At 39.2% G+C, this 27,904-nt stretch overlaps 1 protein-coding gene across 1 annotated transcript in view; it reads right to left on the reverse strand.

Annotated features, from left to right (window-relative positions):
* ACER3 (alkaline ceramidase 3) overlaps positions 1 to 27,904 on the reverse strand; it is a 63,665-nt gene that overhangs the window by 6,592 nt on the left and 29,169 nt on the right. The window contains exons 3-10 of the mRNA XM_076328473.1: positions 24,882 to 24,934; positions 20,610 to 20,662; positions 18,337 to 18,418; positions 17,154 to 17,189; positions 8,963 to 9,021; positions 4,722 to 4,823; positions 1,890 to 1,994; positions 141 to 186 (exon numbers count right to left, since the gene is read on the reverse strand). Of these exons, the coding sequence (XP_076184588.1) occupies positions 141 to 186; positions 1,890 to 1,994; positions 4,722 to 4,823; positions 8,963 to 9,021; positions 17,154 to 17,189; positions 18,337 to 18,418; positions 20,610 to 20,662; positions 24,882 to 24,934 (536 nt within the window). The remainder of the gene's footprint in view (positions 1 to 140; positions 187 to 1,889; positions 1,995 to 4,721; positions 4,824 to 8,962; positions 9,022 to 17,153; positions 17,190 to 18,336; positions 18,419 to 20,609; positions 20,663 to 24,881; positions 24,935 to 27,904) is intronic.

Below are 27,904 nucleotides of genomic sequence, written 5' to 3' on the forward strand. Positions count from 1 at the left end.
CAACCGCATTTCTTGGGATGTAAGTAGAAATCAAAGATAATACCCTAACAGGCATAATCACTGAGCCCCAATGCAAGTTCGAAGCACAAGATGCGCAAATGCTGCAGTGCATTAATGGACACAAAATACTGCTCGCTTACCTTCACCTTTGGCCTGTGTTTCAGGAAAAGAGTCCTTGTGTATAAACTGAAGAAAAGGAGAAAAGTGTGCTTAAAATTTCATGTATAAGACAGCATATAAAATAATAATGATGTACTAATCCCAGTTTTATTTTCCAACTAGAAAAGAATTGCTTCTGTGATTGCAGAGCTACCCATTCTGCCTAGATTTACGCAAAATAGGAGACATTAGCCTACAGTAAATCCCTCTGTGCTAGACTGTGATTAGCAAACTAATCTACCCTATCACCTATGTGGGGAGAAAGAGAGAAACCCAGAGAAGTAAATTCTCTCTCCACTATGGAAAAGACTAAACAGCGACTAGAGCCTGCCATTTTGGAAGGATGAAATTAAATCAGTATATCAAAAAATATAGCAGATGTTTAAGGGGTGGGGGGGGGAGCAGCATAGCTTGATTCTGTATCTCATTTATGTTCTTATACACCCTCTCCCCTCAGTAGATCTTTTCCTGTCTATAACCTCACTTTTTTAAGTGGACATAGGTGATGCCACTGTGTGGCTGAGAAAATACCAGGGAAACTACCGCAGGGAAAGCATGTAGTTCCTTGGGGTAGGACAGACAAATCAGGCATCTGCACATTCCCCAAGGGCTAGAGGATGCAAACCCAATTATTTTCTCTGTGCAGCATGGTGGAAAAACCTTGCCTACGCTATCCAAACTCTCTGCATCAGCTTGCTTTCTGTAAGGAATCTTCTTCAAAAGATTATCTCAAGCTGTTTAGGGCAGCAGACAACCTGTCAGCTAAAATGGAGCAGCTGTTTTCCACATACCATGACATTTATATATACAGATATATATACAGGTACGTATAGATACACATCCATCCATAGATGTATGTATAAAAAAGCTATCAGAATAGCTACTGGAAATGTACTTATTTTCCTTGCATTTTCCTTTTACTAGCTATTTTAACATCTGACAAAAAAGGAGAATACTGTGTTAGATGTAGAAAAATTGATATGTAATCAGGTTTTCTCAGCTACATAGAATGTATCTGTTAAACAGATTCTCTTACGGTTACTTGGTAAAACATTTCATTACATAATGAACAAGCTACAGAAATTCTTCAGATTCCAGCTTAAATTCTATTTTTGTTCCTGGTTCCACTAGATGGTGGTATAGAGCAAAACCAGAGACAAAAATCTGCTGGCTGCAGACTTCCTAACTTAGGCTCTCATTTAAATCTCCTTCTACAACTAATATCCTGCACTTCTGGGAACAGCTCTGCTCCAACCACTTCAGCCGTCACCCTTCTGCTCTACTGCATGATGCCTGCTAGTTTTCAGGAGCGACAGTGCCTATCAAAAAGATTAGTTATGCTTCTAAAATTAAAGATGTTTAAGTACTTCAGGATTGCTGCTCAAGAACAGAAAAGTATTAATAGCTTATACTCTGAAATTAATATACTGTCAAATAGTTTTGCAGTTTAACTGCTACAGGGTTCCCATTTCTGAATTGCATTTTCCTGCAATTTAATTAAAGATTTATTTAAAAAGATTTTTAAAGATTAATGATTACATTTTGAAGAGTATAAATTACTTTTACAGAGTTTTTAGACCAGTTGCAAAGAGGAAAGAAAAACTCCCACCAGTTTAGTAAGACGCCATTTTCCTGCTCTTCTGGCTGACACAACATTTTGAAGTAAATCTGAACCTGGGAAAACTCCTAAGACTGCTTTATAAACACCCAGTTTAGAAAACATTTCCTACCTTAGGAGGATATGAAGGTAAGAGCCCAGGCCTGTGAGAATATGCCACCATGCATGAAACTGTGTCACAGCTCCCACAACAGGAGGCATCTTCTCTCGTAGTGCTCTGTAAGAAAGAAACACCATGCAATGGTTTTTTTTTTCCCAAGCTAAGCAATCTCAAATCACAGTGCTTGATTGTCAGATCACACATCGCTGTTTCCGTATCTCAGGCACGTGCTTCACGAGTGAGGCTTCACGTAGTCCGGCTTTCAGCAGGTGAGGAACAGCAGTTACACCTTATGCTGCCAGTATAGAAAGATATTAGCAAACTGGCTTTCTTGCACATTTAAAGAAAGCACACGCTTCTTCATACAATGAGTGATCAGTTACTTCTGGACTCAAATTTCAGGTAATGTATTTATGGCATCCCACAGTCCCAAATGAGTTCTACCATTCTCCTCCCCAAAACCCGGTGAACTACTGTCCATAGGATGAAAAGCTGAGTTTAAGGTCTGAGAGAGGAAATGGGATCCATCAGACATCACCACTTTACGTTTGGCTATCACACCACCTATTCTCCAGCTCCACGGAAGCTTAGCTTGCCTTTCTCTGTCGTACTCTAAAATGGGGACAAAATGGGTGTTTAGTGAGGAAGCAATGAAAGTAGAGGGTCTGAAATACTCCGCCAACATGCTTTGTATGTTGCACAGTTATGGGGTGTGAGCTACTTGGGAAGAGGCTAAGGGATGGAGATAGAGAAAGAAAAGGAAGGAACTACATCGCCCTGATTTCTCCTGCTCACTAGGCTTCTGCAGATAATGCCTATTTTGGTTGATGGTGGAGCAAATGTTTGCACCTGCCTGTCGTCTTTTTTGACTTTTATTTCACATTCAGTCAAAAGAAAAAAGGGAAAACAATGATCGCAGGTGTTAAGGAAAAAAAATCTGTAGCTTCTGCAGCTTCTGTAATACTTATTCACTGCTTGATGTTATAGTGTTCAGTCCCCCTGACTAAACACTAATCCCTGAGCTATTGCTTAATTTCCAGAGCTGCTCAGTCACAAATATGAACGCAGAGCTTTGATTCAGTCAGCCTGGGAATGACAGAGTGGAACACACGGACTGTCACCCCGGCACAGCCTCTGAGCCTTTGGATGGCAGGAAATCTCAAAGCTCAAGTTCAAAAGTGCATGGATCCAACCAGGGAAGCTGAGTGCTAGAGATGTTTTTCTGCGTGGTTTTTTTTTCTAAATAAGCTCCAAATTTAATGAAATATGGAAAAACAAAAACTGAACCAAAACACAATTTTGAACATTAAAACCAAAAAGAGCAGGTAGGTGGATGATTCACAAGTTAGATCTTTAGAGAATAAAAAATTACAAAGAACTGGAATATATTTTCTCCAAAGGTTCGAGTTATAATACCACCTGGAGAAATTCAAGGCTCTGCAGACATCTGATTAAAGCTAGTAAACAAGCGTATTTATTTTTTTCCAGCACCATAACCAAACAAGTATTACAGGAAATATGCTTTTTTTTCCCTTTGCAAAATGAGGATGGAAAAAAGTGCTTCAGCAGCTGGTGTAATCTTTGAGTCTAGGAACAAGTTCAAAAGCCCCACGGACCTGCAGCAGCTCAGCAGGCTTAGTGAATTGGGGGTTATGATCTCACCAGTGATGCGATGCAGCTGCAAAAATCAACCCTGATGCCAATATTTGCAAAGTCACTGTATACCCACCCACTTGTGTTGGCAAGTAACTGTTCTATGCCATCTGTATCAAGTGTTTCTAAGGATGAGGCACTGTGTATTATATTCAGTACATCTATATTTTAAAAAAAGTTTCAAGAAAACTCTGTTGGAGTTAACTTTCAGTTGGCCTAACCTAGCGCAAGGATTACAGAGCCAAAAGGGACAGCTGGAAAACACTAGACTTCTTTACAACACTCTGATCCGACCCTGACAAAGCAACCTACTAGGGCAATTCTCTACGTCACAGATTCAGCGGCGTAACAGTATATCAGATAGTCAAGGATGGATTTTCTGGATGCTGGCATCAGCCTTTCCATCTTCTCCAGCTTGTGGCGGAACACAAGCATCACAACTAAGCGAGAGAAAGGTGCAGTTGTCCTGTTCCAGAGGAAGACGCATTAAGAGAACAACCTGTTGGACTGGTGTTTTTTCCTTGCACGGACAGGATATCTAGCCATACGACGAGATGGTGGGTTCCTAGAAGCTTTGTCTGGAAGCCTTTATTACCCCATTTGGCAATATGCTAAAAAGAGAGGAAGCCTTTCCTGGCCTCCTCTACAAGTCCTAAGCCAGAAGACTTCAGGCTGATAATGACAGCCAAGCACGGTGTACTGGCTCACAGTTACCGTTCTTTCCGAGACGCTCAAACAGCTGTTGTTTATTGGTGACAGATATATTGCAATAGGTATTTCTTTAACCCGCAGAACTACTGCTTTTCATATTTTCCTGGGAAACGGCAAGAGCAGAAACCAAAAAAAGCAAGATAAAAAACTCATTCAGATGAAATCACGTGTGAATAGCAGGCTTTAGTAAGCCACAGAGCCTCAAAATTACTTCAGTGACATTACTTTATCTCAATTTAAATTGAAGTTAAAAAGAAATAGCAATTATTAAAAAAAAAAAACTATTCATGCATAAAAAGAGTTAAAAAACTGTTGAGTGCTGAATCTAGTCACGAGCAAACTGGATAAAACCCTTGTGAATGTTTTGTAGGCAGTGCACCATACATACCATGACATGGCCTTGAATATACACCACAGAAAAAAGAAAGCTTTATGCTAAAAGACTATTAAGAGCTATCCGGACAAAGTGAAAGAACTCACCTCAATTTATCACAGAAAATGTTGTCCACATTCCAGAGAAAAAATCCCATTAAAAATACAGTTAAAGATGTATAGCCTAGACCTCTAAGCCATGGGTATACCCTAGAGAGACAGAGAGAAAGAGAAATAACGCAAAGTTTAGTTCAAGATTCTTTAAAGGCAGCTTTTCTATAACATACATAAATACTATTACATACAAATAAACTGCTTTATTAATTTTTTTTCCCAAAAGGAAAAACATCGACTTCAAATCTCATCTATTTAAGTATCGTATTTTACCTCCTCCCCTCTCTCCTGAATTCACATTCTCTCTGAGACTCATCTTTTAAATGTTTTACTTCTGTATTTCTAATTGTTCCCCTAAATACTGCTCTCTCCTAACGCAACAAGTAAGTGGGAAAACTGAAGTTGGCTAAAAGGTACTAATTCCTCAGTCCCACGTATAATCTTTCAGTTAAAAAAAGCTATGTTACAAATTAGGACTCTCCCAAAAGAAGAGGCTCTTTTCCAATACATGATATCCCTACACTAGGGGACTTGTTAAATAATGTCTTTCAAAATAACTGTAGTCTTTTGTGAATGTAGACCGCTATGACCAACAACTAACCAAATGAATGGTTTTAGAAAACAGTAATTTCATGTTGTATTTTATCGTCGAGTACTATTGGGGATGGAAAAATATCAATTTCATTTTGGGAGGAAAAAAAAATCCTCTTTAGGATATGGGAAACACACTGAAGAATCAGATGCAATAAAGTGCATCATTAATAAATTTATCCTCACATCCAGGTTGGACCATGGAATCGTGAACTTCCTACGTGGAAGCTGGTAGCATTTGCTCCTTTCTCACTAATAAGACAAATCCAAAAGCAAACCCAATTACAACCCTAAAAGGCTGCCACGAAATACCGTTCAAGTTATTTTTAAGCATTATGAATGCACGGTTTAGATTCTGCATTAAAACGCGTTCCTGAGCTGCTTTTTCTCCACTGTGTTATACACAGCGCGTGTTTCAGAGCTGTGAGCACTGGCAACCAAAATGTGCAAAACACGACAGGTAGAGCTTCTTCCACAGGGCAAGCTTAACCAGATACAAGTCGTACATATTCACAAGTGTACTGCCAATAGAAACTAGCAAAATTATTATTTGTTTAGTCTAATAAATGCACGGAGCACCACGCGGTACATGGCAGAGACTACACTGTAATATTCCCGACTCAGTGCTCTAGAGGCATTAGCAAGCCCAGGACATGACAGAGCACTAAATGGTATGTTATACATGGTGGTAATTAGGTAATTATAGCTAGAATTGTTCAGGGAATAAATGGCGGTGTTTTGTGAAGGAATGAGAGAGAGGCTGGCATGACTTATTAATGGGGAACAAGTTTGTGAGCGGAGAACAACATTTGCCAAGCTGTGATCTTGGGAAGGAAACAGACCCAAGAAAGAGATGAAAAGTGTGGGGGAAACAGGCAGGAACAGCAAAAAGTGATGAGGATAGGAGGAGGTAGCACCCTGGAAGGAATAACGTGCTGTTCTTCGAGATTTTTACTCTAAGCTCAGAGCGACTCGAAGCCCCGCACTAAGAAATATGAGTGATAGGAAGCTAATCTATATTAAGGGAGTAAGAAACAAAATAAGCAGAAATCGGGGTCGATATGTAAGTCGAAACAGGCTTGGGCAAGTGCTAGCACTATCAATGGAAAGATATGTTTTAGCAACGCAGAGGAAGTAAATCCAAAAATATACTTGGGGACGACTTTTAGAGAAAAGAAAGGGTACCTTCAGGTTGGCACAGCTTCTCTAGCAGAACTAATTTAAAATCATTAGTAGTTTAGTCAAAATTTAGAAGTAGTTTGGACCTACTTCTCTCTGCATCCCAACTTCAGTTTGCATAATATAACCGAAGGGGAAGCAAGTCTTTGTAGGGCCACGTTGCAATGAAGTGATCTAGCTAATTAAGAAAATACACTCCAATCCCCTAAACTTGAAATGAAAAAGTAGGTGGAACTTCAGAGACAGACTCTGCTGGAGGAAAACCATGAATGATACCCTGGGAGGGAGGATGGTGGTGTTATTGATAGTGACAGAAGACAACGAAATGCTTCAGAAATAATGAGAATGCACAAGCGTGTGGAATTTGCAGAACTGGAAAAAGAGCAGGCCCAAGAGTTTGTCTACACAGGCAGACAGAAATTTAATCTAAGTGACTAGAACTGTGCTAAATCCTTGCATAAGAACAAAATTAAAATGACCTGAACTTGATTCAACTTAGTTTCCCTTGGAAGTGAATTAAGGTAGTATCACTTAAGATCTCTAGGTTAGGATTATGGCCTCAAGTTGCGGCAGGGGAGGTTTAGATTGGATGTAAGGAAAAATTTCTTTACTGAAAGAGTGGTGAAACATTGGAACAGGCTGCCCAGGGAAGTGGTGGAGTCCCCATCCCTGGAGGTATTTAAAAGACGTGTAGATGAGGCGCTTAGGGACATGGTTTAGTGGGCATGGTGGTGTTGGGTTGACGGTTGGACTCGATGATCTTAGAGGTCTTTTCCAACCTCTATGATTCTATGATTCTATGATTAAAATTTCCATGTTCATGGCTTTGAAAAGTGCCTTTAAACTGATGATTGTTTCTAAAGCTGCAAGCGACACTCTATCAGTTAAGTTCTTCTTGCTTAGAAAAAGTCTGTGGGGACTTCTTGGGGAAAGTCAAACCAAATTAACTGAAATGGCAATTGGAAGGTGATTCAACGAATCTACTTTAAATTCACACCTTTTGTTAAATTCTTCCTTGTGTTCCTGAACAGATACGTGTGTAACTCGAAACAAAGTTTAACAAAAAGCACATTTAGAATGAAGACAGTAGAGGGAAATCAGTAATTTTCAGGGGCAGTCCCCAAACACACGAGAACACCAACTATTCACAGGGGAGAGGCAGGAAGGGGCAACCGAGCCCCTGAGAGCTAAAGGTATGTGTTTACTCCAACACTGATTCAATTCCTTTTTCTTCACTTTTACCCACCAATTCTGTGCTCTGATGATTCTAACGCTTCTCAATGTCTCCTAACACGTGTAATACCCTTTTGTTTGTTATAAATAGTTTTTATTTCAATTTCCATAATGTATACCTAACTTTACCCAGTTGTCCTGGTTTCGGCAGGGATAGAGTTAATTTCCTTCCTAGTAGCTGGTACAGTGCTGTGTTTTGGATTTAGTATGAGAACAATGTTGATAACACACCGATGTTTTAGTTGTTGCTAGGTAGTGTTTACACTAGTCAAGGACTTTTCAGCTTCCCATGCTCTACTGACTGAGAAGGCTGGAGGTGCACAAGAAGCTGGGAGGGGGCACAGCCAGGACAGCTGACCCCAACTGGCCAAAGGGATATTCCATACCATGTGACGTCATGCTCAGCATATAAAGCTGGGGGAAGAAGAAGGAAGGGGGGGACGTTTGGAGTGATGGCGTTTGTCTTCCCAAGTAACCGTTACGCGTGATGGAGCCCTGCTTTCCTGGAGATGGCTGAACACCTGCTTGCCCATGGGAAGGAGTGAATGAATTCCTTGTTTTGCTTTGCTTGCGTGCGCGGCTTTTGCTTTACCTATTAAACTGTCTTTATCTCAACCCATGAGTTTTCTCACTTTTACCCTTCCGATTCTCTCCCCCATCCCACCGGGGGGGAGTGAGCGAGCGGCTGCGTGGTGCTTAGTTGCCGGCTGGGGTTAAACCACGACACCAGTCAAAACTGTAAGGAAAACTACCATTTAACTTTCTGTGTTATTATCTTTTACGTTTGAATTTTAGATACTTGAGTAGGGAAGAGGAAAGGAAAATATTAACCGACGGTTCAGCTCTGCAGTCTTACTCTCACCTCTCTCCAAGTATCATCATTAGATTTCGGACACTGGCAGTAGATTTCATATGTTACCCAGCAATATGAAGACAGAAACTCCATTCCCCTTGAAGTCCCAGGCTAACAGCTGAAGCCACTAGCAGAACACCTGGCAGTGAACACTGATCATAAGTGTAGAGATCTCAGTTTTGTTTAACATTATCCCACTGGCTTCAAAAAAAATGCAAGGAGATGAGCCATTCCCTTTCACCCAAGCAGAGCACATGAGCTAGCATTATGTACCTAGTTAAAGAAATGTTGCCATTGCCAATTTCTCATGTTAAGCCCACCAAAAACAGATGCAAACGCTAAGTTATATCTTATAATGCTGAACTAAACGGTTACTTACCATAATACTATATAAACAGATCGTAGAACTATAATGGAAACTAGCGTTCCATACATGATCTGGAAATAAAAACAGAGATAAAATTCAGCAGTTGGATTCAAGAGACTTCATAAGACACTACAGGGAGTAAAAAAAATTTGAATGAAGCCTCTGTTGATTTTTATTTCTTAGTCTCAGGAAAATAGTATCCCCTCTAACTTCCTCTCCAGAAAGTCTTCCATAAAAGTTTCAAATAAAAGTATGATTAAAACCATGCCCTTTATGCAACTACAGGAAAAGTCAGTTGTGTAAAACCAGTGTTTCACTTTTTTTGAATTAGAAAGCAAACACTAGATGGCACTCAGTAAGCATCCTGAAATCAAAATGGTAACTAACGCCTATCTTCCTTTCCGCACCTGTGCATTTTAGCCCAGGATTGCATAAGCATCAGCTAAAACTGTTTTTGAAAGCTATACTTCCTTCACTGGTATTTGATTAATATTTTTTCCTGAAAGCAAACACCTGAATAGACTATGCACTATGCCCACACTGAGCACCAGTATGGAAGAAACTTTCCAGGAAGCATTTAAAACCAACTATTACAGATTGTTGGGATTCAATCTAATTATACAGTGGGAAGGCTGCACGCTCTGAAAAGATCCGTGAACAAAATCTGGCTCACTGTAGGCTTAATGAATTTGAATGTCATCGCCTGGCTTATAAAAAAAAGTCAAAGTAATCATTTATTTTCCGCCTCGTGATCTTTAAATCACTCTCCCTTTTTTATTCACAAGCTTAGGATCCACATAACACCATCTCCAAAGACGTACAGACTGAAGAAGAGAAGAAATGTGGTCAGTCGTGCCTGAAAAGTGACGCAGAAGCCACTGCAGCAGGGAGGATTTTCAGACACTGGTAACATTAACTCACTCTCCACGCTTTTTATTCTGAACACCGTTCTCCTCCTGCCGAAAGGCAGTTTGTTCCAAGCAGTTGTGCCTTGCTCTTTGCCTCTCTCCAGTGGCCCACAAGCCCCTCGCTATTTTTCGCTTTCCTGTTCACTGAGTTTCCTTTCTCATTTTGCTTTTAGTTAACTCCTATCTAATGCTGCCTTGTTTTACATGAAACAGAAAAATGATAAACCTTTGCTGCCTATTTTTAAAAGCCACTAAACCTCAGAGAGGCGTGTTTTCAAACCAGTGTCCTCACCATGTTCTACTGACCTCCTCATACCTTTCCTTCTTTTAGACTACATTGCCTTCAAGGCAAGGACTACCTCTGACTCTGCTGTAACCGGGCCATTCAGCGATTACTATCCTGCAAGCACGTGCACGTGTCTAGTCATCTGACATAAAAAACATTGCTGTAATAACGCAAAGTGAAACCTACCTTTCAAAAGTCCATAAAGGCAAATTGTCAAACTCCTTTTAGCTTTAAGGATGAGGTTAGTAGCACACACCGTATTATCAGTGCATATATAGAGAACAAGACAGACAACAGAGGCCCTATGTTTGACAACAGGTAAAAGTAAGCTCCAATATTGACTATGCAAAGTCATTCAGCACAGCAGCTCTTTATTTGCATTCAGAGCGAGATCAAATAACTTCAGTAACTAAACTACTACTACTGTTTGTTCTGCTCTGTAGAGCTAAACAAAGCAAAGCTATTTGAAAGGCTAATTGGTTCTGGCTTGTACTTTATACAAAACTGCTAGCTAATTCCAGTCCCCTTGCTGGGGCACAGCACATAAATCAGGAAAAAAAAAACACCAACAAAACCCGCTAGACACAGCCCGAGTATCAAGTGCTTATCAGTCCCAAGCTAAAGATAGAAAGGGGACTGCTCAGGTGTGCTAGGTGCTGCATGCTGGTACAATTCATCATCACTGATGTTTTGCCTAAAAAGACCCCACCGTATAACAAATACAGACTAAATTTAAAAGTTAAATGCCATTTTACTTCATCAGTCTCATTTAAAACAGCCTGTTTCGTTTTCCTAATCAAATGCAGTAACTTATTCTGAGAGGGATGGCACAGAGGAAGAAATTCATAGAAAGGCTCCTCTGGAACCCAAACTGCAGTTTGATGCCCTTTCCTTGCCGATCTCCTCCTTCCTACAATTTCCATTGCTAAAATGCTCTTCTGCAGCAGAGACACAGGAAAAACCTACCCCTGAAGAGAAATTTCTATCATACTCGTGAGGGGTGTGACTACCTTCACGGTTTTATCCGATTTGCTCTGGGGTTCTTTGTAAAAGGAGTTAAACAGCATCAGACTACGCCTAGAGAAACATGGCTTATAGGCAGCCCAAAGCCCAGGTAAAACACAGGCTAAAACCGCTATTTTTGCAGCAGCTGCTAAAAGCAGGGAAGAGCAAAAGCTAAGAAAAGCTTTCTTTGTAGAGCCTCCGGCTTGGTATCTCCTAGTGACTTGCTTAATGGCTTGCAGAAGAGGACAGTCTTAATGGAGGGAGGAAGGAAAAAAATAAAAAAAACCCCTTGCAGTGACTGAAGAAAAATATGCCCACAGTTGACACTTCAATTTCTTGCCTTTTCCGCTCCCCCACACAAACAGGCTCTTAGCAGTAAAACACATTCGTGTTTAAAAGCCTGTGAAAGACTGGAACAACAAACTGTTCTGCTCTGAATGCTCCGATCCTCCTCTTCACGCTGAAGGCAAGCATCGAGGAGGTGTTGCTGTGATATGCAGAGACTGTAGCGGCACATCTCACTACAGCTGTTTCTTACTAGAGGCCTATAAACCCAGCTACACAACTTAGTTTATACTTCAGGGAGCAGCGCTTACTTTTACTCCTTTACCACCCATGGACTTACTATTTTCATCATGCCAAAAATTTGTTAGGTATTATCCGTCCATCCAAAGAAGGATGAAGTATAAAATTTAAAAAAAAAAAAAAAATCTACCTTATTCAAGTTGACTCAAATTTTTCAATTCCTTTAGCTCCCTTTGTTCTTCTTTAACTAACATATCACTTAAGTGACAGATGAAAACCCAAGCAAGTTTTGTGCGATTTTGTCTCACAGTGCCTTTAAATCGCAAGCCAAAGAACACCCTTGCGCTACGATTGAAACAAAAGGAAACAGCAGAATCTCATCATCTTCTGTTATCACTAGACAGTTCCCTTTCTGCTGTTTATGATGCAAATAAAGCTGCATTTATTTCAGCTTTGAAGCCCATATCTTTGCAATGGGGAAAAACCCAAAGTCTTATTAATACACAGTGGATTACCTGATAAGAAGGACAAATATGAAGAACATCCTTTTAATTCACAAATGGGAAGTAAGCATTTCAGGGCTCAGTGTTTGGTAGCATTTTTGATGTGGAGGCAGTTAAGCAAATCACATAGACTCACTTCTTATGCAAGTCGGAGGCAAGGTTGGTACTCCACACTGGGGGGAGCATACAAAACTAGTTCTTCATCTACCCTTCTGGTACAGAAAGCGGCAACAGCCTGCTATTTCTAATTCTGCTTCCTCTGCTCCTGGCTTCTGCCCATCCTTGGTTAATAAAGTCAATTTATCAGCCTCAAATATTAGCGTACACATTGGGAACTGCACTGAGAGATTTTGTGTTGTTGGGGACCACTGCTTATCTATTAATGTACCAACCAGCTATCAAAAAATAGTTAGCCTAAGGACCTGAAGCTGGAAACTGTATTTGCCATTTACAACAAAGAAAACAGAGTTCTACACGTTCTTGGATTTCTGGAGAAGAAATCTGAGCAGAGAGAAAAAGGAAAGACAATCCCCACAATGATACTGCAACACCAAGTAACTCTGCATAGTTACGGCTGTTTAGTTCTACGTGCCGTCCTGACAGCTCCTAAATGAACTAACTCAGATTCACTTGGTTTGGTCTTGTTTAGATGCACATACGTGATGGCAAAGCGACACACAAGTCACTGCTGCTGCATGGCACAGAGCAGCTCTCCAGAGGATCAGGGACACTGTCTGCAGCAGTAAACTGAGCTTCCCCTTCAATGACTTGTAGAGCTGATCCTTTGGAGAGTCTGAACGTCCTTCCACGTTCCCTAAGCTATTGTGCAGGTTAGAGGTACTAGCCAGAATGAAAGCTGTACTCGCTTTCTGGAAGACATCCCCAAACAAGCTGTGTAACAGAGTGAAATGTCACTCAAGTTAGTTTTACACGTGGTCTTCAGCAGGACAATGCCCAAGTAGAAAAAGCTCTGTGGTGAAGACACGCACTGAAAAGGTCATTTTTAACAGACTGCTTGGCAACCTGAACATGTAGAAAGTAAGACAACACGTTCCACTAAGAGGCACAATATATTAAGCCACAAGCCTACAACTAACTGTTGTCTTAGCAGCAGGAGGGACTTTGGAGAGCTGCAGGACATTGAGTGGGTCCACACAGATTCCCCAAAATGGGGAGTCCTGTAAGTTTGAACAGGTTGTACCCTGCCACAACATATTCTTCATGCGGTTTCAGGCTCTCATATGTACTTCTACATACACGTTTCATAGTGATTTCACTTCCTTCTTTGCATTTGCATATTTAAAACACCCATTGAGAACAATTTTATTAATTTTTTTCATTGAGGCAAATGAAATACCTTTTTCTCCCACGCTCGCTCTCTCCCTCTTACCCAAAGTCACCTTAACTGGTAAATCCAATACTTGTATTTTACTTCTATCACTGTTGCAGAAAATTCACTGGTCATATTATTATGCTGCGATCAGCGAACACATCCAGGCACTCCCTCCCTCCCTCCTTTGGTAATCTGTGCGCAGTTTAGAACAAGAACAGTTGGTATTTGCCCATCAGTGCATGCTCTTCCATTTTGAATCATTTGTCATCCTAGTCCTCAAGGTCTCCCAGTTATCTCTTCAGCTCCTCCTCTCTACCCAGTGATGCCTCCGAACTTTGTATCATCACAAATATCATCAGTACACAAGACTGTTTTTCCCGCTACAGGTCATTAAATAAAACCAGTCCCACTACTGATCCCAAGAAAGTCCAGGCTGAGACTTGCCTTTCATCACCTCCTTTAGTCATTTGCCACTAGTCACTCCCTTACCCTATTTGCAATTCTCATACTGATCTACTTCTCCAGCTTGCTTAGTTTCTCATGGGACACCATAACAACGCTTCTGGAATGCCTATACAAAAGGCATTTTCTAAAATCACATTTCCTAATGTAGAAGAAACAGCTACCAAAAAAACGCTATCCGGTTAGCCTGAACATTTAATCTCATTTTCTATTTACCTTTTAATTATTTGTTTGCTCAAAATTTGCTTCAAACCCTTGCAGCAGATGACTATGCAAATAAAACAGGTTTTTAGATCTATTTCGTTATTCGCATAACTTGGCCTGCTAGCTGAATGAGGTTTTCGATCACTACAAGTGTATAGCCAGCATATGGTATGTAGCAAGTAAACACATCAGGATGGGAAACTATGTTTTATAGGTGACAGCTTTCTAGGCCATAGCATATTAGATAGAAGGCTACTTGTAAGACCTGAGCCTAAAAATTTAACTGCCATGGTAATTTCTTCTATTTCTAGTGCCGTCTTATATTTGTCTGTCTATGGATCACTCCACACCAGCAGCCAGTCTTCCCCTACACCTTTCCTTTATAAGCACAAATATACACGCGGTTAACAGGGATGAGCAAGTAATATGACTTAAAACTATTTCTGAGGAGAATTTTAACCTGTTCAGTTCCCCAGTCAAACTCACATCAGGGAGTAAATTTGTGTGCCAGATGGAAAAGAGGGGAGAGGCATAACTGTTTTCTTTGACAATGATGCTGGCTTAAAACCACCTAGGAAACTGGGACGTAGGCTTGTTTAGCACCATGGAAATTAGGTAATAATAGTGCTCTAGCCTGAGAGATTTTGACATAAACAAGACAGCACATGCTTGTAAAGGCCACTGCTATCTTTCATTTAATTGATGAAACTGCAAAAAATACCAGATCAGTTGTCAGGCAGGGAAGTGGTTTTTTGCTTCTAATGATGTGTAGCCTCCAACTGACCAAAACGCGCATCTCATCCCTCCTATGGTTAAAGCACTAAGACCCTTAAAGACCTGCAATATGTGGATGGAGAAAAAGAAGTTGGTCTCTGTTGCCACTGTGCCATGAATAACAAACTGAAATCCCCTTCATGCCCTGCTGGCAGTAAGCAATTTATGAGCCTAAGTTGGGAAGGAAAGTAGAAAGTAATTCACTGAAAAATGAGGCTTCACTGAAAAATTTAGGATCCTGGCTCCTAAATACAATAGGATCCTTTTCCATTCCTATTGCTCTCCTTTTAGGGAAAAAACCACACTGAAACAATGAACAATATAAAGCTGTGCGTGTAGTTATTCCCCTTTCTGCAAGGCTGACAAATGATGATGATCACAGACAAATACCTAGAGGAATCAAACGCTGCTTTACGCCCTGATGCTGCTTTCCAATACAGCTAAGGACCGAGACTATGATCTAAACTATGATTGCATGAGCATATTTAACTTTACTTCAAGTCTATGCGACCCAATCAGTTGGAAAATACTTACTGAAATTATGTATTTTTTTTTTTTTGGTGCACTCTAAAATAAAGGACAAGTATTAAGAAAATAACCTTGCTTAGCTGTGCAGTCGGAGAAACGTTTCCTCTGGATTTACAACGTATTTGGCAAAGACTGTGCAAAAAATGAGTGCAGTACTTGAACGTCTGGGATTTGGCCATAACTGTATGTTCTCCATAAAAATCAATTTTGAAAGAGTTGTTGTAAAAAGTCCACCACTTTTATGGGCCTAAATCTTTTCTACATTGATTCCTCATTTATAAATCATAACAGGGAATTCATATTCTGAACCTAAGAGAAACCAGATGCAAAAAATTAAAGGTCTGGGGCAACAGTTTGAAGTTTCCCTATTTCCGTCTTTCTGGACAAGTCATAATATCTATCGTCTTAATATCTGTGACAGGGGACAATACCTATGTCAATGCATCGAACTGGAATACAGTGAAGCTGTGATATATTTATTGCAATAAATGTAGGTTGAGTAGATAATTGATTAAAGAAATATAAGTCCAGTATCAGGAGTAAATTCCGCCACTGTTGTTAAAAAAATTACTTCAAGTCACTTCATTCAAAACCAGTTATAACCAGCTCAGTAAAAGCATCAGAAATTGCCGCTTTCACCCCAGCCAGCATCTTCCTGCCAGAAATGTAAGTAGGGGAAAAAAAGAAAGGATTTAATTAACATTATCAAAAACCCCCTGCAAGTTTCTCTTCTTATCTATAGGTAGAGTAACAATTCATGTTTCTAGGAGAGATTATTTGAGCAGCTGGGAATTTATTTTATTCATCAGTGCTTCACTAATCCACCAACAGGAATCACGTATCGTTTTTACAACTGCTGATGCAGCAGGCACATTTTGACAAGCGATGGCACTACCAATTTCAGAAGTTAAGGCTTTAAAGCTCTGTCCTGCAAAGAGCTCAGTGCTTTTGCTTGGCAATTTTTCGGCTGTTTTCCCTAATCAAAAAACTCATAAATGAGGGAAAACTACTCATGGCATACATAAATGAGCACAATTTCTAACCTCCTGTGAAGAGGCAAGTGATACAAGTCCTATCCCCACAGGCAGTAGATGTATATTAACACTCTTGGGCTGCTACAAAAGGCATGTGTACCAAATATGCCATTAAGACCATAAGAACCAGTCTGCTACATAACCCTAGAAGACATTCTGTGTTTAAATTCAGCTTGAATTTACACAAAGTAAAATTGAGTAGTTAAAAAAACCCAAACTAATAGGTTAAAGTGGAGAGAAGAACATGGTGCTAAGTCACCCACGCCACGTTACGATGTCAGGTCATAGTTTCACAGCTGCTGCTAATGGAAAGAAGCGGACAAGGACTCATTGAGCCCTCCCTCTCACACACACCTTAGTCCATAGCGAGGGTCACCTCCTTACACTTGCCACTGATGAAAACCACGTGAAATATTACGTCAAATGCTAAAAACACAACACACATTAAACCATTCTAGTTTTTCAGGTCATCAGGTAAGAGGATGGCAACATGATAGGCAGCAATACTGCTTAAAGAAAAAGCAAAAGGCAAATTGTGCTTGCCTTCCACCTTCCTTCCGGCTAAAAAATCCTGTAAAACATTCCACTAAACCAGCATCGTTTAAAAACAAGATTAGCTTCTGCAACAAAGCAAGACTTACCTGATGGAACACAGGCTCTTTCAAATTTAAGTAAACCTGGAAAGATTAAAAAAAAGAGAAATAATTTGCAACAGAGAATGATCATAACATCCAAATACTGCCAAGACTTGTTCTGTTAGAATCAAGACACGAGTGCCTATCCATGCACCATTAAAGTTGAATTAACATTTGAAGTTTCCTCTGGCAAAACCTGAGGTTTTAACTGTGGAATCATTTTACATTAAGAAGCACAAATAGAGACATTAACATCTAAAATCTCCTCATTTCATAGAGTTGCAACACACACAAACTCAATTAAGATGCAGAAATTACCAGACACATTCTCGATATGCATTGCAAGAAGAAAATGTACTCTACTTTGATTTGCTATTATTAATGTTTTTGACAATGCTTTAACATTTCAGTTCATTTTACAAAAAGCTAGTAGTTCTTCCTGTTGTTAATGCAGTTCATTTAATTTCTGCTTTTGAAGAGAGAAGGGCACTAGACCTTAGGCATAACATGCCACAAGTGTAAAAATATTTAAGAGGCACAGAACAGAACAGGCAAGTATTTTGAAGGCAGAAGATGACCTATAATACTACTTTTTTCTTTTTTTTAAGAAATGGTTATCAATAAGAATAATGAAGGAGATTCCATCTGTCATTGACAGCCAGCACAAAAGTCATTTTATTCATAAAGGGAGCACACTGCACTGAGAAAGGGAATCAAGTTAGCCATGACACAGTGAAAATGCTTCAATTTTTTTAACAGCTAAGTTCCCTTCTTATTCTGGCTGTTGTTTTAAAGCACCACTCAATATCCTGGACTGTGTATCACAGCTCACTTTCTGTAGTCTGTTGAACAGGATTATTCTAATTTCTGTAGATGAATTAAAGTGACAGAAGATGAGGAGTGCAGCTTGTCCAAGGTCACGCAACAAGTCAACGGTGACTGCTTTTCTCACATTCCTATTCTAGCAACTGGATTACTGCTTTTCTTCTTCATTTATTCTATACAGTGGTTTAGATAGAAAGGTTTCAGGTTTCTCTGGCCAGCACATAATTTTCCCAACAAAAGAATAATTTGTCCTTCTTGACTGGCAGTGAGAGAGATTCAGTACTGCCTGTACAATGTTCCTTCAATGGTAGGAAAACTGTCAACCTACGGGTGAAAATGCTGTATTAGAAAAAAAGTTACTTACTATGCTGACTACGAAGCTGTATGTTATTAACAAGAAAAGCAGTGGATAATTGACTGTGTTCTTGTACTTGAAACATTCATACCTGGAACAGAACATAAAAGAGAGCGATAACATTCATCACTTACCATCTAAAGGACGCATTTTTTAAGGTATATTATCACAAAATTTGCGAGAAAATTGATCCAAGTGAGTCTCAGGCCCTCCAAGAAATTGTAGCTCCTCCAATAAAGATGTATCTTTTTAATATAAAAAAATCACACTTTTACCAATAAATGTTTTTTTAAAAAAATCTACTGCAAAAAAACCCCAATAAGCTCACGCATATACAAAAAATAACCCAGTCAGTGGAAAGAGTCTGGGAAGCAGAAGCGTTTTCAGAAGGTGCTTAAGGGGTAATAATGGATGGCAAACTAGAAATGAGTTTAAAATGCAATACAGCTGCCAAAAAAATTACATCTGTGAGCTAAAGGCAGCATGGGAAAGGGACTGCCTTGCAAAACTCTAGAGATCTGTTAAAATGCAGATTGTTTATGGCTTTACTACAGTCACAGCGCAGTAAATTTGCTGGATTGGGTACTGGTGGAAGTGGAAGGTAAAAACAGCTAATTGCTCCCACTATGTAAATCAACTAATTAAAATTAGCTTCGCAATCTCTACACTACGCTTCAGTCACTGTTGTGATGGAATTACACACACGCATCCCAGACCATATCTCCATCAGAAAAAAGGTCCAAAAAACCCACCAAAAATGAACTTTGAGAAGCACAAAATCATTAGGACTAGAGGAAGTCGTCTATATAACTTGAAGCTACATTTGCCTAGTTTATTTGTTTATAAACTTTTGGAAACAGACACCATCATGGATGAATAAAAGGAAACAAAGAAAAAATATGTAGGAATATCTGGGGGGGGGGGGGGGGGGGGGAATCTACAAGACAGCACAGTGTGCTACATTGCAAAATGGCTTGCCAAAGTAATTGCACGGCTTGAGAGTCAGTAGGACTGAATGATGTATAAGGGAATGTCCTGTGCAGAACCACCCCACCACCGACCTTCAAGAAAACCAAAATAATTATTAAAGGCCTCCTAAACGAAACATTAGCTCATTCTTCAGAACATTTTAATTACTACCAAACATACATAAACAGAATCTTATTAGAGCTATAAATGCAGTAACAGACTTCAGTGCTTTTGAAGATAATAGAGTAACCATTGCACAAAATAAGCATGATTATTTTTTCAAACAGATTTTTATAGCCACTTCTCATCCTTTTCCCCAATCACATTCAAATCAGACAAAACGAATGCAAAGGCAATTTCAAGGAGATAGTGGAAATATTTCCATTGTAGCTCCCTACCAGAGGGATTATGATTCTGGTCCTGAGTTTGCACAACTCATACTAATGCATGAATCACAAACTGATGGTAATTTCCACAGGTGTGGGTTTAGTCCTATAGCATCCCATCACCACTGCAAGCTACCAGTAATCTTCACCAAAGCTATTCCAATTTTCAACGGCTGAATATTTGATATGTTCAAAAGCAAAAAGACAATTTTTTTTTGCCTTTTTGTCTGCAACAAGTTCATTTATCATTTGGATTTTCCAAGTGACGGAACAAATCATGTTCTGATTCTGATCTGCAGCAGCAGGCAAGAAAAAGCCAACTTACTGTATCACTATAGTTGCCAAATGCTACATTGCTCCCAAAATTAAATGGGAGAAAACGTCCTGGCGTGGCATTAACCTGTCATGAATTGTTCCAAGACACTCTCCACAAAATATGCGCGCAACTCTTCATAAAATGTTTTTTCTTTAGTTTTCCAGATGAATGGAAAGCAGGTTTAACCAGAAATTTGAAATTTTCATTTGGAGCCAGACGACGTCATGGAAATACAGCTCAAATAAATTACAATGTTGATAATTTTGTAGGCGTTACTGAAGTTGATTTTATGATGTCTGCTGTTTACATACCAAGTAACACTGAGCTCTGGTTGTATACTACACAAAGTCTTTGACAAGAGTTATTTTTTCTCCTGCTAAACAAACACTGGTAGAACATCTCTAAATTAGCAAAAACTATGACTAAAGCCAGCCTGGTGCTCTAATGGCCAAGTCATAATACTGTACTGCTAGCAAAATTGAGATCTCACTGAGATCAGTAGAAGCTTCAGTGTCGGCCTCACTATACACTAGATCGAGCTTCACAAAGCCTACATTTCAAAAGTTAATATTTCATAAATATTCAGAAAAAAACATTTAACAAATACTTACAGGCAGTAGACAAACACACAACAACTGTATATCATTGGCAGTTCATCCAACAGCTACAAAAAGCAGAGACATCAAAACATGAAAACTACTTTTAACTCGCACGCTTGTGTAAGTTAATTAAGGAGAGATAAGTCTTAAGAAAACAGGAGTTTTTAAGTCATTTGGATATCCACCTTCTTGACTGTACTTCAGGATGCAGCAGTGTCAAATCCTACTCAACTAGTGAAAGCTTGCTGCATTAATAAGCTTATTACTCTGAATCTTTTGAATATTATGTTTCATAAAAAGCCCGCGCCGTCAAAGAATCATGCCGTTTGCTGTTCATACCTCTTGAAACATTCATAAGAATTAGTTCCGTAAAGTCAGATTGAATAAGACCACCCCATTTATAGCTTTCTCAATACAGGTAGTAGCGTTTTCTTACTTCTGCACAAATTTCACAGAGAAACCGAAATAAATTTTTTCCGTAACATAAAATAGAACTTTAGCCCATTAGGAAGTCCCTTGCGATGTGCCTGCATGTTTACTTCCTAATTTTGGAAATTTCTTACATTGTTTGAATTCAGAAATGGGGTTTTTTTGGTTTGTTTGTTTGTTGTGGGGTTTTTGTTGTTTTTTTTTTTTTCCCCAAATTATGACCGCCATATACTGTTTTATTGTCTTAAATAATTTTATACTTTGGGAGAAGACTGGTGTGTTACAGCTAAAACAGTTATTTCTCCAGGAACCTGCCACCTTAACGGAGATGGAATTAAAATAGTAATCACAAGAGAGGTGATTTCTCAAGAACAGGTACGCTCAAAATTGCCATTTATCATTGGGGGGGGGAAGCATAGCATCATTTTCTTCTAGAACTTTTCTCAAAGAACATTAACAAATTTCTGCTCATAAATATATAGTTAAACTTACCTCTTCTTACGAAGGACTGAAAATCATGAAAATGCGAAAGCATACAAATGAACATCCACTGCCTCTAATTTCTAATATGTTAAGCAAATGTTAATAGTTAGGCATCTTAGAACTGATATACCAGGTTTGACTCTTTCCTAAGAAAAACAAGAACTGGATGCAAACAAGATTTTGATCTTTTCCCATCATCAGTCTGAAAGTTGTTGATGGCCATGCCTGTACAGAAATTACCTTCCTACTACTGGTACAGGGTACTTAACAAGTTCACAACCATGTTTTTCTGAACAATGAGACACATTAAGAGCCACAGCAGCTTACACAAACACTTCTATAAAGCCAGCCTGATTCTGCTTGGTTTGGGAGAATTTTTCTAACTGCACAGGCAAAAACCTTCTTTTAGTTTTGAAATTTCATATTGGGGAAAAAAGTGATCTAGTTCTTTACAGAAGGAGAGAGATGTATCATCCTGAGTGTGAACTATTAGCTTTTCGTGGGTTTGGTCGTAGAAACTTCAGGAAATGTTTCACAATACTGCTAAACAGATCTACTGACTAGCTGCCACTGAAAGGGCAGGTCTTGCTTCCTCACCCAAACTCCCACTGCTTCTCTCAAATGAGGCAGTCTTGCTCGTCTGACCCACGGTGGGCCAGTTCCAATGGCACGCAACTAACCTTGCAGAAAAAGGTTTAAATCCCTGAATCCGTGCATTATAGGGTCAGGGACCGCAATAGGTAGCACAAAGTAAGTATCAGGAACATAGATGGCAGCTGAACCTAACAGGCGTGTTCAGTGGCACCTTGCCACCACATTAGTTTATCTTTGCTGTGATGCCTTAGAGAGGAAAAAAAATAGAAGCAACAGCTGAATTCAGCTTTATACTAATAGTTTTTATTTGTAAGTTCAGTGATATGCTTTACCAAGTCTGATAGGAATTAGCTGCAGGATTAATTCACGCAGCTCTCTAAGAGCCTGAGTCATTTAAGGCCTCATAAAAGAAACAGGGGGGGAAACAAGAATAAGAAATACAATACAGCAAAACTTTTCAAATATGGACAGCTGATTACACTCCTAAGTTCATATGCTGGCAGCATCTCAGGGACATAACGGTAACATCAAAGAGCCTCTCGAAAGATCCTAGTTAGAATCTGCTTGCAGAAGACAATGGCTTCTGTATCCAAAGGAATTAATGCTTCCAGAAATACTGTCACCAGCGTGTCTGAACAATGAAGAAACATGGATAGAAGGAAACTCGGAGAGCTGATTTCGCTGGTTAAAGAAGCATTTTGGATTCTTGAGGAACGCACAATCAAGCAGATTCCCATAAAAATAAGAGAAAAAGAGAGGTGATCGCTTCAGAAGTATTCTAAATAACTGCTTTCAAGAACAGAAGCTTTCACATTTCTCTTAATTAAGCAATCTGAATTGACCATTTACAGTACTAAGATTGTGAAACAAATGTAAAAAAAAAAAAATCTCTTCGAACAGCTATCAATGCTGACTTTTAATCATAACAAGCGATAAAGTGAACAAGAAAAGATTATTTACTGGTTGAAATGTTTCCTCTATGGTGATTCGTGAGCTAGCAATCAGAGTAATTATGGGCCACTTGTGGATTTCACTTGGCTGCCAAAATAATGTGTACTTTCTCTGCCTCACACAAAGCCTTTTACACCAGTTGGAAAGATGATGCAAGACATTCCTGCTCCCCTCTCATCTGCTTCTGCCCAGCCTTTACTTACCACAGTTCATAGGCCCCTGAATTGTTCTGATGCAACACCAGAACTACATGGTAAGTAGCATCAAAGTGACTTGGATTAAAATAGCCTCCACACACACACAAAAAACCCCAAAACCCCCCAAAGCCCCGCACATAATGTTTTAGGCCTGGATCATTTTAATGATCTGGGTTTCAGGGTGGCTTTGTTCACCTCTGCATTAGTGTAAGAAAGAGGATTTGAAACATTGGCAGGGTTAGGAACAGGCAGCTGAGGGAAGAGAGGTGAAAACGTGGCAATTCAAGGCAGTTTCACCACTGAAGAGAATACAGGTACAACACACCTCAGTTTGGGAGGGAGTGATGAAATGGATCTAGAAACCCCCTTTTTCATGCCAAGAAAAGCACCAAATATTCTTACGTGGTGGCAACAGTATGCTCCATGGAGGCTGACAGTCTCCAGCACATGCCAGAGATGTAAAAGAGAGCATTATGGAGGCAAACATCACTACAGATTGTAATTCAGTTCAAGTTTAAGACGCCTAACTTTTGGTGTCCACGTGTGCAGTGTCTCAGGTCCCATTATGATCAGTAGAAATCCAGAAGTCAATTCATTTGCCTCGGCATAGGCGCCTAAAGCCATCTGAGGCGCTCTGTCATCTCCAATACACCCACCCAAGACTGGCAGATGTGACAGGGGGGTCTGAGAGACCTGCACCTTTGTGGGATGGCAGCTGGAGGCCAGACAGAACACTCACGGGGTCTAAAATGACACTAAACACCTATAGTCAGACAAACAAGTATTATTCGAGTTAAGACTGCCAATGGAGTCTGGAGAATGATTCAGCCCAGCTGACTGGCTCGCTAAACTCCACTGACTTAACTGTATTTCCATTGACTACGATGGGAGCACAGGCTTCCAGCACACACTTTTAAATGTAGGTTTCTTAATTTCGAACTGAATCCCTTTTCACCCTGACTTTGATTCAAAGATGAATTTCCTTAAACTTCTCAGACCTAAAACGGGACAACAGGACAAGACTCCTTGTCCTTTAGAAAATGGGAAATGTCCTTCCCTTTAGAAAATGGGAAATACCAGGACCAAATCCTTGTGCCCAGTGATTTATTACAGAATGCCTTCTACCTGAGAGTAAGAGAAAGGGAGGAAGACTCAACCATTGCTACTCAGAAGATACTGACTTCAGTATTAACGCTACAGGTACATCTAGATAAACAGAAAGCATAATAGAAAACATTAAGATGAAAAAAGGAATACAATGAACAGCAATAACTCTAGAGTATACTGCTTGCTATTAAGCCAAAGCTGTAGGAATTTTAAAATAACAACTCACGTAAAAAGATAGTATGATTTCCCAAAGGATAAAGTGTTTTCTACCAACATAAGCAATTGATTTTAGATAGCAATCTTATTTTAGATGCAAGTATATATTCCTGTATATCTATCAGTAGAAAATATCTAATGAAACAAGACCTGCACTACTCTTTTGTTGAGAGCAGGAGTCATGTACAATGATACTTAAGGTAGATTAACTCATGTTATATGAGTTTCATCTAGTCAAGAAATGGCAATATGACTATATAGTGAGATACACACATAAAATGATTCACAGCTACTTATCAATACTCACCTGCATTTCATACTTCAGGGTCATGTGGAAGCACCAAGATCCCAATCCCACAGCTGAAAACAAATCAAAACTATGGTTAACATAAAAGTCTACATGTAAAACTTTCAGGTACATCAACTTAAACGCATGAACTTTACTGGGGAAAAAAAAAATTAGAACACCAGCATTCCATTTCAGGGACAAACCCCCAATTTTCCACAGCCTTCTACTTTACACTTTAGTCACCAGTGATGTCCTTGAATTTATGTTTTTTGAGGAGTGGGTGTCCTCTTTCCCTCCTCTCAATACTGTCTCCTATGAACTGGCGTAATCTCAGTGAGGATAGGAGTGGAGGGAACCCAGAATGAATGGAACATTATCATTCTATTTCTCTTCTTTTTTTCTTTTTTAAGTACGTTAAGATTTATCTGTCTCAATCCTTCTATAACGCAAAGCATCATTCAACTACTAATACTCCTGAAAGCCTGTGATATTTCTGCTTACCGTCCAGTTTTAAAAGGTAAATTTTACAAGGAGCTTTTTGTCAGCTCTAGAAGCAGAAATGAATTGCTACTAGAACTCAGAACTAGAAATTCAGGGTAAACAAACAAAACCTACGCAGTATGGATTTGTTTTGTGAAATGAGATCACCATTTCCGAGCCTTCTTCTTGGAAGCTCATCCTTCTATGTAATGATTTTTATTGATTTGAAATACTTCATCTTTAAACTCTGAATTCACTTCTGAAATTGATTTATGAGATATATACCTTGCCTATACACAGCTTTTTCAGTTAGACAAGGACAATGTTTCTTGGAAGTTAGATTTCACTGTTTAGAGCAAAGCTGGTAGAGTGTTTAATGTATCATTCATTACTTTGAAATGTTATCAGTTAAACACTCTAAGCACCAGCACATTTTTATTTTGCAAGAACAAGTACATTAATGCAATGTCTTGTCTTCCTTCAGGAAATTCCGTTTCACCTCAGAGTCTAGTTTCAGAGAAAGCCAAGTAATTTGCACTCAAGCCTTGATCACTGGGTAGTGCTGCTGTGCTTTGCTGGAAGAGCGTAACCTTTTCTACACACAACCGCTAGATTTCACTGATGCATAAACAGACCTCTATCTAACAAACTGGGCATTTGGTGAAGGATTCCCAAGACAGCTGATAGACATGTCTGGAGATGTTTCTTTAGATGCTATTAGACTAGAATTGTGATTATTACACGTACTCAATGAAATGAAATACCTAAGCATGTAACTTTACTGAAACATAGAACTGTAATACAGCTGCATTTAAAAACGTATTGCCAAATACTTTAATGCTATTAATTCTCTGGGAAAATTAAGCATGGCTGTCTACCAGAAGATAAACAACTATATGCACTTCTGTAAGTTCTGATTGTTTTACTTCGAAAAATCTTTCCAAACAATAAGCAACAACTGTTTTTCACCTTCATTGAGATTTTAATAAGAAATTCTCATAGTCATTTTTCTATGTATTCAGAATGTATTACAACTACTGTTCATTCTGAAGAAAAAAAACAAAACATCGAGATCATCATTAAAACAGTCCCATCCATTATCCTGGCTGTCACAGTGATTTCAGTATCTTCATGATACAAACTCTTACAATTTGTAACAAGTGTAATTTTCAAATATGGGCAAAATCATTGCATGAGAAATTTCAACTGATTTTAAATTAACAAAATATGTTGTTAGGGTTTTTTTTGTCGTTTTGCGGTTTTTTTGGTTTGGGGGGGGGTTTTGTTAATGTTATCGGGGTGAATAAATCTCAACAATCAGCTCCTGAACTCCTCCCCTTCCTCCTATATGATTAAAAGCAGTTATTTCTAGATTATATTTTTCCTTTCTAGCCTTTGTAAAAATCAAGAATGCTGCAGATATTAGTGTTTCAGGTCATTAATCCCACGACTACAATTAATTTCTAAAAATAATAAAAAAGCCTCTTGCTTCTGTGTCATGATCACACTTAGAGTTTCTTTGATTATGAAATTTTACTAGGCATTGGAGAACGATGCTTTAGCTATATTGTGTAGCAATAAAATAGGTATCCGAAACAAAAAATGTTCACAGGGACTCATCATACGGTCCTTCCTAAAATAAAAACCTCTACTGGAAATTGCTGTAATACTGCTTGCTGCAATCTTCACAGAGCTCATGAACATGGTCAAGTCTGTTTGGTATTTAAGTGCATTCAGCAAGAAACCCAGGGTGTTACATGACTATAGAAATTATATGACTAGATTACTCATCACATGACACTCTCCCTCTCAAGACTGCACAGACAACATCTCCTCAAACACTATTGTGGTAACCATGCACAATAGCATCTTTTTGAAGAGATGTTTTAAATGAAGACTGAAGAATAAAACTATGATTCTTTGTGTATCCCATTTATACCTGCTTATGGCAGAAGGATAACTTAAAAAGGGATGTTTTACATTGCAGAGGGATAACTTAAAAATGTTTTACATCTAGACATCGAATGAGCTAAGAACCACGTTTCTCATTTGCTACCTTCGGCATACGTTCTATCTTAACACAGAACTGTGCAAAAAGCTTCACGAATCTGTTCAAAAAGGAGGAAGAAAGAAACTGCATTAAGAGATGATGAACTGAACTGTAGCAGCTGAAGCATATGCCGTACTCTGCTTCACTAACACCACGATATAACCGGTAAAATTCAGCAGAAGGGAACTAATATCTAATACGGCACTCACTGGGCCAAGAGCTGTGCTAGTCGGAGTTGCTGTCTTGTGGCTTAATGCAGGGTTAGTGTTCGGTGCTGAAAACGTTGCAAAGTAAAAAGAGGAAACACCTATCACATGCCAAGGTTCGCAAGGAAATCTTTATTTCCTTTGCTATGCCCAGAGCACACTACCTTTTTGTCACACTTAAAGTCTAACTTGTAAACGTACAAGGGGCTCGACGTGTATTTGTCTCCAGTAAATAGTGGTTTAATACTTAAGCTCAAATGTCTCCACATGTAGCTTCTACCTGCGGTTCTACAGGAATGCAGCTA

The sequence above is a fragment of the Aptenodytes patagonicus genome, chromosome 1 (assembly GCF_965638725.1).
Source record: "Aptenodytes patagonicus chromosome 1, bAptPat1.pri.cur, whole genome shotgun sequence".
NCBI lineage: Eukaryota > Metazoa > Chordata > Aves > Sphenisciformes > Spheniscidae > Aptenodytes > Aptenodytes patagonicus.